At 41.4% G+C, this 19,607-nt stretch overlaps 1 protein-coding gene across 1 annotated transcript; it reads left to right on the plus strand.

Moving 5' to 3' along the window:
- Positions 1-188: 188 nt before the first annotated feature.
- LOC124795799 (dopamine receptor 2-like) lies at positions 189-2,156 on the plus strand (the record flags this gene model as incomplete). Its single annotated transcript, XM_047259879.1, has 2 exons — positions 189-899; positions 2,112-2,156. Coding segments are annotated over exons 1-2 (756 nt in total), but the record flags the coding sequence as incomplete, so codon positions are not given.
- Between the last annotated feature and the right edge of the window lie 17,451 nt (positions 2,157-19,607).

Raw genomic sequence — 19,607 nt, forward strand, 5'->3', positions numbered from 1 at the left:
GTGGTGCACAGTGCCTATATAGGAACCTCGCGGCACTGCAGAGCAACAAGTGATTTGCAAGCAGGGCGGCAGGAAGAGATGCCGAGCGCGGGCGAATGCTAGCGCACCGCCGGCGGAAGCTCGGCTGCCTGGAGGCGGCGTCGGCAGCAGCGGCGGGGGCGGCGGCGGTGGCGGCGGACGGGGCCGCGATGGACGCCGCCGCCGGCAACCTGACGGCGGTCAACGCGACGGCCGCCCCCGGTGCCGGCGCCGCCTCCGGCCCGGAGGAACTGTGGCAGACGCTGGTGCGCGAGCGGGCGCCGTTGGCCGCGCTGCTGCTGCTCTTCTCTGCGGCCACCGTCTTCGGCAACGGGCTCGTTATCGTGGCGGTGGCGCGCGAGCGCTACCTCCACACCGCCACCAACTATTTCGTCACGTCGCTTGCCGTCGCCGACTGCCTCGTCGGGCTCGTCGTGATGCCGTTCAGCGCCGCCTACGAGGTCGCCAACCACGCGTGGTTCTTCGGAATAGACTGGTGCGACGCGTGGCGCTCGCTGGACGTGCTGGCGAGCACGGCGTCCATCCTGAACCTTTGCGTCATCTCGCTGGACCGCTACTGGGCCATCACGGACCCTTTCTCGTACCCCGCGCGGATGACGGGGCGGCGCGCGGCAGCGCTCATCACGGCCGTGTGGGTGTGCTCCGGCGCCATCTCGTTCCCCGCCATCGCGTGGTGGCGCGCCGTGCGGCCCGAGCACGTGCCGCCCTACAAGTGCCCCTTCACCGAGAACCTCAGCTACCTCATCTTCTCATCCACCATCTCCTTCTACCTGCCGCTCTTCGTCATGGTGTTCACCTACTACCGCATCTACCGCGCTGCCGTCGTCCAGACGCGGTCGCTCAAGCTGGGCACCAAGCAGGCGAGTGGCTCTTGATATTCTTCCTGAGTTATGAGAATGTTATGAAAAGGATAAATTGCTACTCAACGTATAGAATAGATGCTAGAGTCGCAGCTTTGCGCCGGCAGCCACAGACAGTGGTCATATGTGTGTGAGCTGCGTTTACGTGAATGCGTGTGTATATGTTGTCTATTTCAGAAGAAGCTCTTCTGGCCGACAGCTCACGTGTTTTTAGTAGTCATTACGTCATGTATTTCTGCGACTCAAGATCTCCGCTATACGGCGAGTAGCAATCTATACTTTTCATTATTCTCTCATTATTCCATGGATTTTCCGCTCTGTGATTATTGCTAAACTATTTTTCATGGTGGGTTCTACCTATTAACCTATGCCACCAGCTAGTCTCTACATTTTCTCTCTTCATATGAAATATGTGCCTCTTCTTGGTGAAACGTTTACAGTTTATATCATAACTAACTTAGCGTCCGCTACTTCGCTCGCGCAAACTGTATTGTCTGCACAGATTTTATTTTTGTTTCCATTCAATGGAATTTTTACGTTGTTCACAATTTGCAACGCATTTTAACGTTTTCACGCTACTCAAGGCCATAGAGGTACGGCCTTTTCCGAAAATACTTCTGATCAAAATGTAATTTTGGCAGCCCGGGTCCAAGGCTTTTGTTAATCATGCTTTTGCGTTGTTATGGTGATATTTCCATAGACACTCCCATGCAATAACACGTATTTCATTATATCTAACCGAGAGACGGAATATAAGTTTCCGAAGATTAAAAATTTTTTTAATATAACGAAATACTTCTTCAAAAATTTTCGTCATTTATTTCACTCCTATTGGGGTTAAATTTCCAAAAATGCTGAACCATGCATTTCTTTATATCTGATGGAGAAACCAAATACGAATTTTCGTAGGTCTAGCTTTAAAATTGTGTTTATAGCGAGATATTTAAAAAAAAATCATCCCCTATATCACCGCCTTTGGGATGGAATTTCTAAAAATCCCAACTGAAATGACTGGAGTAAAAGATAAACGAAGATCAGCAACTCCTCCATATTTCAAGTCTCTATCCTTAGGGTCTGGGCTACATTTAGCAGAAGCAAACGAACCGTTTGCTAGGCAATTACGAATTTGTGCCCAACTACATGTCGACTTAATTCACTAGTTTACATATAAAATAGATTTGTACTAACCAGGACAATATTGCGCATCGAAGTCATACGCAGCTTGTTATCACACATTCGCAAGTACTTCGCAAAGACTTCTCTGCGCCCGGATATTCATAAGAAAGTTGTTGCTTCCATTACTGTAGGATTTCACCTGTATGAACTGTGGCTATTAATTATGACACCCTGGGAATTTAGGACCTTAACAAATGCATTACGTGATTTAAATGGTTGAGGAAGCCTAAAAACACAAAGTGGAGCAAAAAATGTTGTCAATGTTTAGTACGTACTGCGTACAGAAAATGGTCCATTTAGATACATGATTTCGCTTCTATGATACATGATTTCGCCTCTATGGGACGATGGGACGTCGAAATTTGAAAAAAATTGGGACGTCAAAGCTTCTTAAGACAAACTTTGGTGTCCTAACAGGTGATGCAACCGTTTTGCCATCCGTGTGAAGTGGACACCCGGACTGTGCCTTCGTCCTCCTTCTGCTGCCGACTAATGGAATGCACATCTCATTAAGAAAGGCATATTTGTGAGTTGTTTCCAGCTCTTGAGGGCGTTTGTCACAACTTCGTACACAAGCCATTCGATTGTTGTATAACTCTTCTTTTAAATTTCTTCTTTGCTTATCCTCCCATATTCGATTTTTCACATTCTTCATTGGGTATTACTCATTTTCTGTTGTTGGGGGCTGCCAAGAAAGAAATTTCTTTGGCAGTCATTCAGCCCCTAATATCACACACCCTTATCATTGTATACACCGTTGTTCCACACTCTCGGCGGTACATGAAATGACAATGAAATATAGACCTTTAGCTGCTTACAGACGTTGATAAATGTCAGCGCGGACATTTGAAAATGTGAACTCCGATCGGAACTCGAACCCGGGATCTCCTGCTTACATGGCTGACGCTCTGTCCGTCTGAGCCATCGAGGACACAGGAGAAGGCGACTGCAGGGACTTATCTCTAGCCCCCTCTCCCCCCCCCCCCTGCCCACCTCCGAGACACACACTTCCAACTTACTGCTCACACACTACATTTGTACATTTGTAGTCACCCTGCCCACTATACTCATTACTCGCGGCAGTCAGTCTACCGATGCCCGTAAGAATTCGGGCAATGTGAGCGCATCCGCACTGAAGAAAAAAAAAATGTTCAAATGTATGTGAATTCCTAAGGGACCAAACTGCTGAGGTCATCGGTCCCTAGACATAAACACTTCTTAAACTAACGTAACACTAAGGACAATACTCACACTCGATGGAGGACGATTAGTGATATGGTGCTTCTAACCGCGCGGCCACTTCGCGCGCCTGAAGAAGGTCACTGGCCGGTAAGCCTTATCTATATGAAGATGGTATCTGTTCTTTCGGACATGTCCGAAAGAACAGATACCATCTTCATATTCATACTCGGCGCTACAGGTGAGACATTTTTTCGCTTGTTGATTTGCTTATTTGGGATCTTCTCTCGCTCTGAGACTACAACTTCTTTTCAAGACATTCATTTGCCCGGCTTCAAGTCTTCTTCCGTTTTGTTTCGTCAGTTCTCAGGACGCTGCAGCATATAAACAAATGCTTTTATTAGTAATTCATATAACGTTACCTTTTTGTCATTTGTTAATTTTATCTAACCAAAGCATAGACTTCTCCTCGTCGATTGTTTGTTTGGTTTGTGTTGTCCCCTGCATCATGAATTGTTTACTTGATCACTGATCTGGGATAATAACTCCCAGATACCTATACGTATGATAAGCTTTAGAAATATTTCCGTCTATGATGATTTCATGATACTTAAATCCTAGGGAAAGATACTTTGTTTCAGAAATATTTATTGTTAATCCTACCTTATAATATGTTTCTAAAATTTTTTTCATACCAACGCTTTATCATAGTCACCTGTAGCCAATATAATTTGATCATCGGCAAGGAGTAAACTCGATAGGTACTTCCCCTCTATTTCTAGTCCGTTTGCTCCACACTTTGTTGTCCATTTCTTAAGAATTTCGTTAAAATAATCGTAAAGAATAGGTGCTAAACAGCACCCTCGTCTTGAGCACTTCAAATGGTCGATGTATTAATAATTCAGGTATCAAATACAATTCGAACACACATTGACACCACTGTTATCCAACTTCAATGATCCACGGCACTCAGACTACGCATATTTGGACAGGGGTTTCCTCTTACGAAATTACTACCTTGCAGTCCCTCATGTCATACTAACCAGTACCGGTGGTCTTCCATACACCTGGTTGACCAGTGAATATAGTTCCGTTTCTTCTAATATTTTCCAAAATTATCATCGTTACTCTGCTTTTGTACATAAAAACATAGCAAGCCACCTTAAGGTGTGTGGCGGTGGGTAGGTCTGGTACCACTGTCTTTTCCCTCTCTCCCTATTCCAACCATGAATAGCACGTGGTCAGCACTATTGCCAGTGAAGCTCTAATTCCCTTCGTGCCCTTGTCATGGTCATTTCGCAGGATGAATTTGGAATTTATACGTCACCAGACACCTCTTGGAACGTGGCTGTTCAGCAATAAACCTTTCCCTGTTGCTTAAGGCTGTTCTCGTAACATCTGCCACTAAAGTTTGTTGAGATTTTCCGTAATATTTGTGTACTAACTAAATGATTCAGTGACGAAATGTGCCGCGCTTCGCTGGATCTTCCATAACTCTTCTGTTGGTCATAATTCGTTAAGTTCTCAGGTAATCTGTTACATATAAGATTTTTAGAAGTAGATGTAATACATTTTTTTTACTAATTCGACTGTCCGGTCTGTGCTGTACTTCATATGGTACGACCTATTCTGAATATCTCATCTGTCCCCCTCTCTCTCTTCTCTTCTCTCTCTCTCTCTCTCTCTCTCTCTCTCCCTCTCCCTCTCCTTCTCTCTCTCCTTGTTGTCTACACAGTTTCGGACGCGCGAGTGTCTATCTGCGAAGAGAAAAAATGTTTATCGTCACACGATATACTGTTGTCGTTTCGTACTATACACGTATGTTGCACTGATCTAAATTCTGAGATATAAACATAAATTTCTCTTCTGCTACAGAATCACTTGAGCTTTTCATGACATTGAAGATATTGCGATTGTAAGAAATTAAAAGAACGCAATCAGTAAATTAGTTATTATCTACGGACTGTGGGTTATTACTTCATAAATAAAAATATAACTGTAATTAAACATTTTAATAAAATACATAATCTAAGACAGTGATGCGAAAAATCCATGTACGTTGTTGTGGCGAGCGAATGTGGGGCAGCACACGGCTCTGCTGAGTGCTACTGAGGTGCGCGTGTTTCACGTTAACAATTGTTATTGTTGAGGTCTTCAATCCGAAGACTGGTTTGATGCAGCTCTCTTTGCTGCTCTATCCTGCGCAAGCCTCTTCCTCTCTGGAAAACTACTTCAACCCACATCCTTTTGAATCTGCTAACTGCATTCGTCTCCTTTCCCCCCTACGATTTATCACCCCTCCCCTCCCACGCACACACACTCCCTTCTTGTGCTGTGCTAAACTTATGATCACTTGATGCTTAAGACTATTTCTGTCAACCGATCTCTCCTTCTAGTCATGTCGGGCACAAATTTCTTTTCTCCCCAATTTTATTCAGTGCCTCCTCATTAGTTGTGTGGTCTAGCCATACAATTTTCAGCATTCTTCTGTAGCACCACGTTTCAAAACTTTCTTTTCCTTTCTTATATAAAATGTTCATCGTTGATATATCACTTCCAAGCGTGGCTACACTCCATACAAATACCTTCAGAAAAGATTTTCTAACACTTAAATCTATATTAGAAGTTAGCGAATTTCTGTTCTTCATAAACACTAACAACAGCACTTCATTTAAAGTCGATGTGGCTTAGTTCGCAATTGATTCTGCCATTACTTCTTCACGGTCAGCTTTCTGTTGTACTGGAAACGATATCGCAATCTTCTTCCCTGTACTTGAAATTTGTTGGCGGTGACTCTTAAATTGTCCACCATTATTGTAGCCTTGTTAAATAATCTTCATATGACACCATGAAAATTTATAGACTTATCATTATCTTCAACAGGCATTTAATCAGTCACCTACTCTGTCATTACTCGTCTCTCGGAATACACCAATTACAGCTACGGTCCATCGACCATTCATTCAGTTGTCTCTATACTCTTCTCGCGTCTAATATCCTCCTAGTCATTTACCTGCTGAGCAAAGCTCAGTTTTTGAACGGTTTTCGCGTTGGAAGTTCATGACTCAATTATTAAAGCCTAAACTCGACACACAATATTGATCGCTGACCACTGATGCTGGCGGTTGATTCATGTAGTTGAATACTTTGTATGAAGCGTTTCTTTTTTATGTTCTGATGATGGGCTGTACAAGAAATGTGGCAATAAATAAGAATTTTTAAACGTCAAGCGACCAGATATTCTAGCGACCTATTGAGCAATGGCATAAGTCTCTTCATGTTTACATAATGACCACGGACCTTCTGCACGTCTTCACGTCACATTATGACACTGATTACACTGATTGTAGCCTTTGTGTTTCTAAAGCATCGCAAACGTAGGTCACAAACCTATTTAGTGTTCCAAAAGCAGTCTGGGTCTTTTTTCTCCCTGGCACATTTTCTTTGCAATCACTGTCTGTAACTGACCTAAACGCTAGAAGAACTACTTCTATGACTTCGTTAATTTGTACAGTTTGAGTTTACAAATGTTACTTTAATCTAACGTTAATGGAATGCGAAAGTGTTGTATTAGGTTCTTGCGTTGTCTGATATTGTATTTGAACGACTATCTATTTTTCAATAAATTTCTGAATGTTACAAACTGCTGAAGGCGATCGTATACGGAAACAAACCATGATTTCTTGTGTCATTTCACCTGCTTAAGTCTCAACTCCACTCGATATACGGAGTAACAACATTCCGTAAAACGTGTAGTGGGGGCGTTTAGCTGATATCGTAAGATACAGAATTATACAGGAAATGGGATATGTCACAGTTTGCCAGAACTAGCTTCAAATAAGCTGTGTAATTTTCGTAATGTAATCTTTCGGACAAAAATGCCTTGGAAAGAGACGCTCTCGTGTTAAACCACCGTAACATCTTTCACGCGTTCTGAGCCTTATCTCAATCCACATTATTATTTTCACTCCGCTGCTCCAACATGTTTCTGTTTGTGAAGAATGTTTTGGCATTAGTCCAACCAACGCTTTCTTCTGGCAAAGGACTACCAAGGAAATGATATATTTCCTCCAGTGTAGCGTTTAGTACCTCTCCATTTCGTCACCTGACCTTGATAACGACGACGATCGTTCATGAAAGGTGGTCACCACAAACACAAAGATTTTCAGAGAAGCTGGGTCAGTAGTCAGTATTTGTGTTTAGTCAAATTGATAGAGAGTTACTATGAACTTACTTAAAAGATATACTCAAAACATTCAATTAGATGTGATGAAAGCGGAAAAGCATGTAAAAACGGATGGGAAAGACACACACACTGGTTGTAACTGTACCACTCGTGCAATGTTGCGAAAACAATTGCAGGGATAGAAGAAAGTAAATAGCGACTAGTGTATCTGGCAGAAACACCACGCGTGAATTCTACAATAATTTTCAGTCAGATCCTGACGAAAGATTTATCAGAAGATTCTAGGAAGTTTTGGTCATAAATAAAATCAATTCACGGATCCATCGCCTATACAGCCTCTCGCCGATCCATGTGATGTCGAAAATGGGTGTCGAAACTGAACACAACAAGCAGAAAGTAGAAATTTTAAATTTCACATTAAAAATATATATAGAAGGAAAAGGATACGGTCGTACCCACATCTGACCACCTCACAGACTCAGTCCAGTTGCTGGAAAACAAAATTATTTAAAGTAAACTAGACGGAAGACCACGATGCAATTACAGTTACATTTTACGTTGGATACGTCATAGCTCATATTCGCTTGCGCAGCGAATAGTCTCGTGTGACTGGAGAAAGAGCACGCCCACTTCTTTGCACGAAAAAGATAATAGCTCGAATGCGTAGTGTTATAGACCAGTATCACTACCATCTGTCTGTTGCAGGATCCTAGTGCACATTCTCATCTACTTGAGGGAGCAAGTTTTCAAAAATCATGAACGTGGGTTCAGGAAAACAACTGCATAAGAAATGCATTTTGATTTACTCGTACACGACATGTGACAAACAGTAGGTGCTGATGACCACGTAGATTCCTACTTCCTATGTTTCCTTTTGGCGTTTGTAGAACTCCATCTCTCACGTTATTAAATGTCTTCTGTAGTTTATTTTTGCGGCTATCGAAATATCAGTATGGGAGATTTACATAACAGAACTCGCTTCACAATGAAATAAACCTGGCCATGTACCTAAAACGAATACGTGTCTTTTTTACTGTTCAAGTACTTTAGTTACTCAGTTACATGATGGTAGATGTCAATTTGAAATACAAACAGTGCAAGGCAAATTATTTCTTTTTTATGCTCTTAACTCCATTTCCCTAACTATTCCTCTGATCATCCAGTCTCGTTTAGCACTTACGTTTGTTTCACATGCACATTGAAGTAACCATTGCTACGTTGCGTTTCCAAACTAGTTAAACAGGTAATCACGATCACGAAGCCTTTTCATTTATATTCTGCTCTCAATATTGTTTTTCCCCGACAGTTACTGATTCTGAAACACAATAAAGAATCAATCACAAATCCACTGAACAATCTCCAGCGCCCATCTGCAAATGAACTGAATTACTGAAATACTTTTCTTCTGCTAACGGACGTAACACTTTGAACTGCTAATTCCACATTCTACGAAATTCTTTCCACCACTTACACTCGACACGGCTGCCTGCGATCGCTTCATGCAGAATCCATCAACGACTTTTCAGCACACGACAAGTAGGCGCGGGGGGCATTGTTGACATTACACATTAAGACAATGCTCCCTCAGAGAAAAGGCGCTCTCGGCCCCGAAAGTTCCAGAAGCCAGAGATAAGTATGGAGTACAGTGTCCATACGCTATGACATCGAAGATAGCAGTACTTCTTACACGCTTAACACTATTCCACAACGTCGACTAAAGACCGGCCGGCCGAAGTGGCCGAGCGGTTCTAGGCGCTACAGTCTGGGACCGTGCGACCGCTGCGGTCGCAGGTTCGAATCCTGCTTAGGGCATGGGTGTGTGTGATGTCCTTAGGTTAGCTAGCTTTAAGTAGTTCTAAGTTCTATGGGACTGATGACCATAGAAGTTAAGTCCCATATTGCTCAGAGCCATTTGAACCATTTTTTTGAACGGCGTATAATTGACGCAGATGGAAACGTCATGGTACAAAATTAATTTAACAAAAATTTTACCCGTATAAATCGCTGTGTCACAATATGCATACCAGCCTAAGCGCGGCTCGTGGCTGCTCCTCAGTTTGCGTTAGACACACCCAATGTGTCTCCATGAAGGTTCGCGCACTGCTGGCAAATCTCTTTCACAAGAATGGTGACGGTGAGCCAGTAGCCCTGCAGAAGTTCTGGAGACAGAGGGGTATGAAAAAAGGCATAGATCCGATGTCTGCTAAGGATCTGGAAAAAATGATTACAAAATTTGCAAAGACGGATTCATTTTTAGTTCAACCTGGCAGAGGGAGGAAAGTAGCTGATCCGACGTGTGTCGACACTGCTGAATAGATCGAGCGGTGGTAGGCAAACGTGCAGCGCACGGAGAACTGCCCGAACGTTAGACAAGCACGAGAGCACATTGCATAAAATCCTGCGAAACATCTTGCTTTGTGGTCCATACAAAATCATCCAGGTTCAGGAGTTGTTTCTGCTGACCTGCCAGCAAGACAAACGGGTTTCATCTGGAATTTCTCTATAACATGAAGGTAGACAATGAATTGCCATGGAACGTTCTGTGGACTGACGAAGCCCATTTCAAATCTCCAAGGACATTTCGATACGCAGAATTTCAGAATACGGACATGGTAAATCCGCGCGCACATCAACCGATAACAGTTCATTTTGCGTTGGTGACTGCATGATGAGGGTTGATCTTCTATCGTAGGGTAGTATTTTTTCGAGGAGATGCGTTCTGCAGTTCCTGTTACCTATACCGTGATTGGTAAACAATATTAGAATCTTTTGCGCAACTATGTCATTTGAAACCCTCAACGTCGTGTATGTATGGGTAGTAGGATGATTTCTGCGCAAGATGGCCTTCCAACAGACATTGCGCAGCCAGTGTAGCAGCTGTTGCGAAGACATTTTGGAATTGCTAGAATTATCAGCCGTCATTTACATATAGCCCGGCCGTCAGCTGATCTTAATCCGTGTGACTCGTGGCTGTGGGATTATCTGAAAGATTTTGTGTTCGTGCTCAAATTACGAACAGAACTGAACTGAAGGCAGGCGTTGTGCAATTCATTCTGAACGTGACCTCTGAAACACTCCGATCTGTTTTGCCACATGCTGTTTCATTATTTCAGCTAGTGGCAGAAATCAGTGGACAGCATACAGTACATGTCTCGCGCCAGTCTCAAAACAATTAGACACCGATGTCATTTTGATTTTTATGCTGTTTATGGTCCCAGAACAATGAAAACCAATGTCATTTAGACTTTTTAACGTTTTCTCGCTTCAGGACAGTTAAAAATAGATTTTTCTCACACGATGTGGCACAACCTTGGTGGGCTTACCTAACTAACAGTGCGACAACTGATGGCTGCGAAACATGTGCAGTCATGCACGTTGACAGTACGGATGATTTAATGTGCAACTGAAACCATAGCCGTCGCATTGCGATTCGTTTTTTATTTGTAACCGATCACATTTACACCTACATCTACATGATTACTCTTCAGTTCACAATTAAGTGCCTGGCAGAGGCTTCATCGTGCCAGCTTTAAGCTAATTTTCTACCATTCCACTCCCGTATAGCGCGCTAGCTCTGATTTCTCTTGTTTCACTGTGATGATCATTTCTGTATATGTAGGTGGGCGCCAACAAAATATTTTCACACTCTGAGGAGACGGTTGGTGATTGAAATATTTTATGAAAAGGTCCTGCCGCAACGAGAAACACCTTTGTTTTAATGACTTCCACCCAATTCGTGTATCATAACCGCAGTATTCTCTCCCTTATTTTGCTATAACACAAAACGAGCTGCCCTTCTTTTAAGTTTTTCCATGTGCACTGACAATTCTATCTGATATGTGTCCCACAGTGCACACTACTATTCCCGAAGAGGACGGACAAGCGTAGTGTAAGCAGTCTCATTTTAATCCCAATAAGTAAAGTGCTAAGGCGACCTGTATTGGTAAAATTTTCATAAATTCTTTTTTCTTTTTGTTCCGTGACGTTTGCCCCTGCGTTAATAATATGCTGTTCAAATTTGACGTTATTCTAAGCATTGGTTCTCTTTATACAGCGTTTTCAAACTGGAACTTTAATTATGGACATCCAGTAAATAAATCGTCATTTGTTATTGGAGCTTCTAGTATTGTTGTTAGAATGTCCTGGACATTGCTTATTTAAGGACTATGAGTGCCATTATTTATGGGTTGGAAAACGAAGCCGCGTGGGATTAGCCGAGCAGTATGAGGCTCTGCGGTTATGGACTGCGCGGCTGGTCCCGGCGGAGGTTCGAGTCCTCCCTCGGGCATAGATGTGTGTGTTTGTCCTTAGGATAGTTTAGTTTAAGTAGTGTGTAAGCTTAGGGACTGATGATCTTAGCAGTTAAGTCCCATAAAATTTCACACACATTTGAACACAACAGAATACGAAGTGTTAAAGTGAAAAAAAGTTAAATTTTAGCAGTGTTTTGTTTTCTTTCAATTTAATATAGCTTTGAAGGCATTGGAGGAAGATCAAGCTGGGTGTGGGGTGAATTCTATTGAAGAAATCACGTCAGAATATCGTTTTCTCTCTGGATGTAAGATCATTTAGACACAAATTAATCGCCAATTTAAGGAGACTCAACAACTGTAGCTCAGTCACGAAAGAGGTAAATCGCTGGTTTCTAACGCGACTGGAACCTGGACTTCACAGGTCGGCAATTTTACACAGATCAAGTGACTAACTGCAGTATTCGGTGTTCCTTGATCTCCGTAATGGTTGCCCATACAGAAAAATCGCAACGAAAAAGGCGGCCGGCCGCCGTGGTCTAGCTGTTCTAGGCGCGCAGTCCGGAACCGCGTGACTGCTACGGTCGCAGATTCGAATCCTGCCTCGGGCATGGATGTGTGTGATCTACTTAGGTTAGTTAGGTTTAATTAGTTCTAAGTTCTAAGGGACTGATGACCACAGATGTTAAGTCCCACAGTGCTCAGAGCCAACCACGAGAAAGGCCAAATTAGTCGTAGCATCTGCCCTTCCTGGACTAAAATCATACGTTTGATAGATGATACACCGTAAGTGAAAATTTTTCGAACATTTGAGAGATCAAGAGAGTACAGTGGGAATTGGCAGGATGATTCAATTTCACTCCAGGAAGCGACGCGACTATCAGAGAGATGCCAGACATTTTCTACAGTATTCACTAGTCCCAATCATCCTCGTAGCTAGGTGAATTCCATTTCTTGATCAGTCCAGGAGTAAAGCTTGCACTTCAAAGATGAATCGGGAACTTTCACCAAATTGACAGATCCTTGAAATACGACAAGTAGAAAAACCTTCAACATTGCAATCGAGGCGGGTTTTTAGTTTTTTAATGTAAACGACAAGTAGAACTAAATGTGTATAAGGCAACTGAAACACGATAAATTAAGAGCTGGAGAAGTTAAATGGGTAGCCCTCCTCCACCCAGCTGTCGTATTTTATTTTTGTTTTAGTCTCTAGGTCAATAGAAAATCCATACGTGAATTACTGAATAGTGATCGTTAGAATGTACTGTGGGGTAAAGTGGAAGTAAGAGAATAGCTTCTTACTCATTCTGATGAAGGGCTCAATGACAGGAGGCACTCAAACAAAGAAAAAATTGAAAAGCAGGCTGGTGTGGCGTTTACACAATAGCTTCCCACAGCAATGTCTGTGTATACGAACGTCGTTATAGATGGGCAGACGCTGCTGCACTGTGTGTGAACTATACAGATGCTTGCAAACTACCGAAATTCATTAACAGCTTTCGTTGTCCATCAAATTACAACGTAAACCTGCTCCACAACGTGTGAACGATATGAACACTCTTGGTTCCCACAAATATCGCATTGTAGGTAGTACTCACAATGTCTCATTTCCATTATTTTTCTCTGTAACTATCATTGACAGTCTACTAATTCTTAAAAATCTATTTACGCCCATCATCACAATTTCATATAAAAGGAATTAATAAGTACTTTTTGAGCTGATGATGGCATTAGCCGAAACGATGCAGTAAATATAGAATCATAGAAGCATATTAAGCGATGAAGACGGTTTTATTCCAAAAATCATGATCTGTCTCGTAATTTCTGTCCTAATTTAGCACCAGTGTTAATAATGAAATCATGTTACACGATACTACTTAAGAGTGTTAAGCCTGTTTATATGACGTTCAAATGATGCACTATTATGAATTTCAAAGGATATATCTTCAAGTCCATATCAAAATGAGAAATACGAGACAACGAATGTAAATCTCTTTTGTTGTGCAGTAAATGCAATTAAGATGACAACAAAACTAATTGGGTTTTGGTATGTTCGTTAAATCAATTTTTCAAAACAAGTTTTATCGTCTGACATCAATTTAAATAACAATCGCTGTTCGTGTTGTGTGTGTTTCGATCTGTTCATTGAAATTCATTGAAATATTTCTTTATCTGTTCTGCATTTTATTGAGTAGTACTTATTTAAATGAACAGATGTTGCACTCTGATTACTGTCCGGTTCACCTGGGATAGCGCTGCCACAAACAATGAAGCTGAGGGTAGAATGACATTAAGGTCCCCCTACACAGATGTCAAAGCGGTTTAGAAATCATTTATATCTTCTCAGATGACAAACAAATTTTGTGAAAATTTGGTGAATTAGTGTTCTATCTGCATCTGGTAAAATGAGTCAATTTACAATTGATAATTGTACTCTCCATAAAAGCAAAACAACCCATTCCACTTGGCGGATTACAATTATATCCACTTTTCTAAAACGAGGAACTTTCATATGCTACAGTAAATTGGCTGCCGACATGTCTCCCCAACAGTTCTTGGGTACCAACGTGTCTACGGCAACTGATACATTTGTGTTTAGTTTTTACTGTTAGCTCATAGTGTATGAATTCTCCAACAGTATAATGCGATTCTTCACAATCCTTATGTCTACGTTTCACTTATGAAGCACTGGCCCTTAGCTCACTTGATGTGTTTCTTATATTTTAAAAAAGACGAAAGCCTAGATCCTGGTCGCCATCGATGTTCCACAATCCTAGGAATGTAGCTAAACTATCCTTTCCACAGATGTGGCTAGTTCAAAATGTTTTACGACGGAACTTTGATCATTGACGATTATCACGACACAATTATATCTTCGTCAAAAAATTACCGACTTACAACATGATAACCCAATTAAATAAATCACAGGATATTTCTCTCAGATTTATAATGTTTCTGTGGTATTATACACATTCAGACAGCGACATGGGACAGTCAAATGGAAACGAGACAGAAGAAAAAATGTAAGTAAACTGAAACTTCCTGCCATCTTAAAACTCTGTCCTGGACCAAGAGTCGAACTTGGCCCTCTCCCTTTCTCGGGCAAGTGATCTATGTGGATGCCGCTAGTCCTGTTAGTTTCGCAGGAGCGCTTCTATGCACTACGTAAATTATGAGGTAAGGTAGTGGCAGAACTTAGAGTTGTGAGGACGGGGTAGCTCAGTGGCAGAGTACTTATCCGCGAGAGGCAAAGGTCGAGTTGGAGTCACGGTACGGCACAAAGTGTAAATCGCCCAGGAAGTTTCATATCAGCGCACACTCCGATGCAGAGCGAAAATTTCATTCCGAACTAAGGAAACCCTTTGTTTTTTCGAAAGTAAGTGCCATAACTGTCAATATATTAACCCCATTATAAAACGAGATGGTCAGCGCCATCGTGGAAAAACGTCTGCAGTTGCCTGCTTCATTGTACCCAGGCGTGCACCGTTTCATACGTAGCAAATCCATAGTCACGAATACCTTTCTTCAGGGCTCCTTCAACAATATCGAAGTCGCAAGGGAAGAAATCGCGATCGTACGGGGGATGTGAAACGCCTCCCCTGCGAATCTTATGCAACATAGTAGAAACAACCGTGGCAACGTGTGGGTGGGATTTCGTTGGGATGTTGTGTCGACAGTGCTGCAGAAGTTGCACTGGGAGGCCCTTACAAAGTCCTTTGTTCAGATATGGGTCAGGCGCAATGTTTTTCTTCGTTTGCATTGCCTATATATACTGTGCACGAAGCCACATCAAGACCAGAATAGTCGGTCACGTTTTTTAAAGTTCAGACATATACCCAACTAGCTGACAATGAATAACCGAGAGTTTTAATGTCACTTTGTGTTAGTTAACAATGACGGAAGGTGATTTTCGAACTGTTCGTACATCATGAATATAGTGAAATTGCTATTGATACATTGCTGATGGTGACATGTCCATACAGCACATGATGCTTTTAATTGCGGATTTCTAACTGGTTAATTCATTAACTAGTCTACGCAAGAAACCTGATAGGTAACTTGGAAACTTTTTAAAGAACAAGAATACTTGGAGTAATTATCGAACTTAGTCAATACAGGTATTACTGAAAAATTCTTACTCGCAAAAAGAATTGTATTGGGAAAGGATTACGGAATGAGTTATGTGGTTAATTTATGGAAATTTGTTGTCTCAGGTAATTATGAGAGTGATAACATTTTAGAAATGTCACTTATTGTAATAAATTTGCGTTTACAACCGTTACTCACTGGCTCATCTCCAAGAAGGTGTTATCTGACATTAGAATTATTGTAGTATAAATTTAAATCTGGAGCTATTTACATTCACGGCCGAGTTATCTAGTGGTCGAATGTGGTAACCATTTTGTCAAACCGTCGTCAAAAGGCTGTAACAAAAAGCGATTAAAGAACCTGCAGGACAGTTACGTTATATGGGCTGGGTGCAAATCAGGCGGAACGCAGTTCAGAACGACCGCATGGTTTTGAAGATAACAGTACCATTAACAATAAGTATCGAATTATGAAGTAAATATTCAAGTACTTCTCACATTTCCTTCTACTGTTTAAAACTATAGTGTAAATGCAAAACAACTTTACTCACGTATAAAGGTAAGAAAACCTTTCTAAATTTTCGATTTCAGCTTTACACATTGTTACTACGAAGATTAATAGATCAGTGAGAAGTTCTTCCAGGTATATGACAGCGAAAATTCAGTAATTTATTGCAATTTTTATAAGGAAAATTATTGTTATCTCAACGCTATAAGCCAATTTTCAGCACAAAACGCTACAAATAACATTCACTACGTAACATCATCGATGTAGCCATCACCATGTAAAAGAATTGAAACATTGCGACTCCAGTTGAAACATAGTCAATAAAGATATCGTTCGCTATAGAATACAATCAGAGAACCCGTACTGTGTCTTCACAGATGCGAATGGCCTCTTTACTTTGTCAAATGATTTGAGTACACGATATTAACGAGATGGAATGGAACGATCAGCCCTCTGCATTATATCTTAGTAGTCTGTAGGTAACTTAGAAAACAAAAATTGTACGGTGTGATCTCACAATGTGAACGCAAACGACGGAGGCGTGTTGAAATATCATACACGTAGGTCTACGTCCGTAGATATGTAATTTCGTTGTGAAATTAATATTCATGACGTATGTAAAAAGAGTACGAACGACGTCAATAACAGTTTTGTCCTCCAGAAGTAGGTTCATAATGTTGTAAGTAATGACTTCAGTGAGAGGTTTAAGAAAACCAATATTACCCATCCGCATCCTTTCACATGTTTTTTGTTACAAACAGACAGCGCAGCGTCACTATTTCATTAGTATCATTTTGTATAACCAAGACATCGTTGTCGTTAATAACGAATGAAGGTTGTTGATTGTGTAAGGAGAGTAACGTGTCAGAAAATTATTAAATTGAAATACATCTATGTGTCACATGAAATATTTCGTGGGCAACCGGATCTCTATTCAAATATTTGGGTATTGTTTTTCTCATTAACGTAAATACATTATTTTGGCATCAAACGTTCAGCTAATTATGATGGTACAATTACAGAAATTACGTATTCTACGCAGAATATAACTTGGAGCTTTCGCAGGGTACGCTGAGAGCCTAAACATACAAACTTCGCCTAAGTTACGTGCTGCTGCGATTGGTGGAGAGGTGTAGGTGAAAAAAGCCCCATTTCTTTCTTGGAAAGCAGCAAAGACACTGCAATGGACACTGAATTTACAGTGCCTAGTACACTGTTCCGGCGTGTTATATTATACAGCAGCTAAGATTAACGATGGTCGTATACATTCCGTACTGCCCAGACGTTATCTGACTTTCACCGATTCCATCGCTCCCACAAATGTGCGGAGTTATATTGTGCGTATGGTAAGACAAGTGTCAACTTATTTATGACAAACTTTTTTTATATAGTCCTTTGCAACAGACTCGTGTATTGAATTCACGTAGATAATCAGGAACATCGAGTCATTATAAAATTACGTATTTCGTCTTCCAATAACGTTAGTACAGCACTCGTGTGCTAAATACTAATAAACTCCACTCAGCAGGGATCGATGTTGTAAAGTGACTGTAGAAAAGCTACACTTCTATTCCACTATATTTACACTCAGTGCTAACTGAATACTACGATTTCGCACTCTCTCTGCCCTAAGAAAACAGATTTATTGATACTACAAAAGACCATCAATATAAATTTGCATTTTACGGTGCTGCATTCTAAATTACTCAGAAGGGTGCAGAAACGAAAAACCCTTGGACTTATTGCTCACGTACAGAAATAAGTACTTCAAGTTCACTACGCTGTAGGAACTAAACAGTTATTACTTCCGTAAGACTGTGGCATCAATGTCTCAAACCCAGTAAGCGGACAAATTGAATATCAGCCATTGTGGTGGCAAAACTACACGAAATCTCCTGTTCCCTGCACTATAGTGTCTTTAAAGTTCTATTGTTAAAATACAATATAATAGGCCCTATGGTTCACAAAAATAGTTTACATTCTGACGGGTGGTTCGGGAAACGAAGACAGATGGAACAGCACCATCTGTCAGCCTACTGAAAAATACATAGTTCGCAAGGAGACAAGTTCCCTGGAAGTGGTCCGAACATAGCAAGTGGTTTTCTGTCGGTCGGATACCTTGTGTCCTGACAGAATTTAACCACTTTTTTTTGATCTGTGGTTCAATTAAATGCACGTTTTTCATATTATCATATCGTGGACACATTTATCACGCAAGTGTATTAACATACAAAATATCTAAGAACTAGCACGAACCTATGGAAGGTAATATTGGTCCCTTTATCGAATTTTTTTGTGAAATTAAAACCTGCGCAACTCTTTTCCAGTTTTTTTCATGTAAACTGGAATGAGTAGACAGCACAATTACGACTGCCTCGTACAGTATTCAGGGTGTCCCAGCTATCTTGTCCACCGAAAATATCTCTGGAACAATAACAGCTATTAAAAAACGACTTTCAACGGTATCAATTTAGGGCTGGGGCCCATGAATGTACATATTTGGAAGCATTCTAAAACGAAAGCATATGTGTATTTTAACACAAACTTCTGTATTTTTAAATGGACCTCCTATATTTTTCCTTCAGCAATCCACAGCATGACAAAGCACATACACAATGGCGTTGATTGCATCGCAATATTCACGTCCTGAGACTCAGGCGTGAACCCCATGCTGCCCGTAATCGCGATGTGATTGACATGTGTAATCACACCTCCATACTTATCAAGAGGTCCGAAACGAATAATACGGTCTCTTGCCATCAACTCTCATAAGCACATAACGGGTTCCCTCTTTCACGTTTTACGTATCTACGTACACAATATGAACCAGTACCGATCGGTGTACACCCGTCAGGTTGTCTTATTTATCCTGCACACCCAAAATAAGGGTTATCTAATGCGTTATATGACCCATTGTGCCTGTCGCACAGGGCCTGGCCCTACCTAGTCAAGTGTCCAACGTAGTTCCCACTACTGCCACAGTTACCACTTCGCCTTGTTCATGATTTGCGACCCATGCAAACTCCTGTACTCCACCACCCTCCAAGCATCCCATTTGTTGTTGCTTTGGCGTGCAGTACACCGCTTGCCAGTGTAGTCGTGCATCAGAGTAATCTAGTGACGGCACGGAGGTAGTACACATTGTGAATAAACGTTGTGCTATGGAACTTATACTGTACGGTATAATGTACACACATGAAGATATGGTAGAAATGCTGCTGATCCATGGAGAATGTACGTTGACGGGAAATACGTTATGAGATTGCTTGTTTTTTGATAGTACTGTTAACGAACATTATGATTATTAAGTTAATATGTATG

The sequence above is a fragment of the Schistocerca piceifrons genome, chromosome 4, assembly GCF_021461385.2.
Source record: "Schistocerca piceifrons isolate TAMUIC-IGC-003096 chromosome 4, iqSchPice1.1, whole genome shotgun sequence".
Classification (NCBI taxonomy): domain Eukaryota; kingdom Metazoa; phylum Arthropoda; class Insecta; order Orthoptera; family Acrididae; genus Schistocerca; species Schistocerca piceifrons.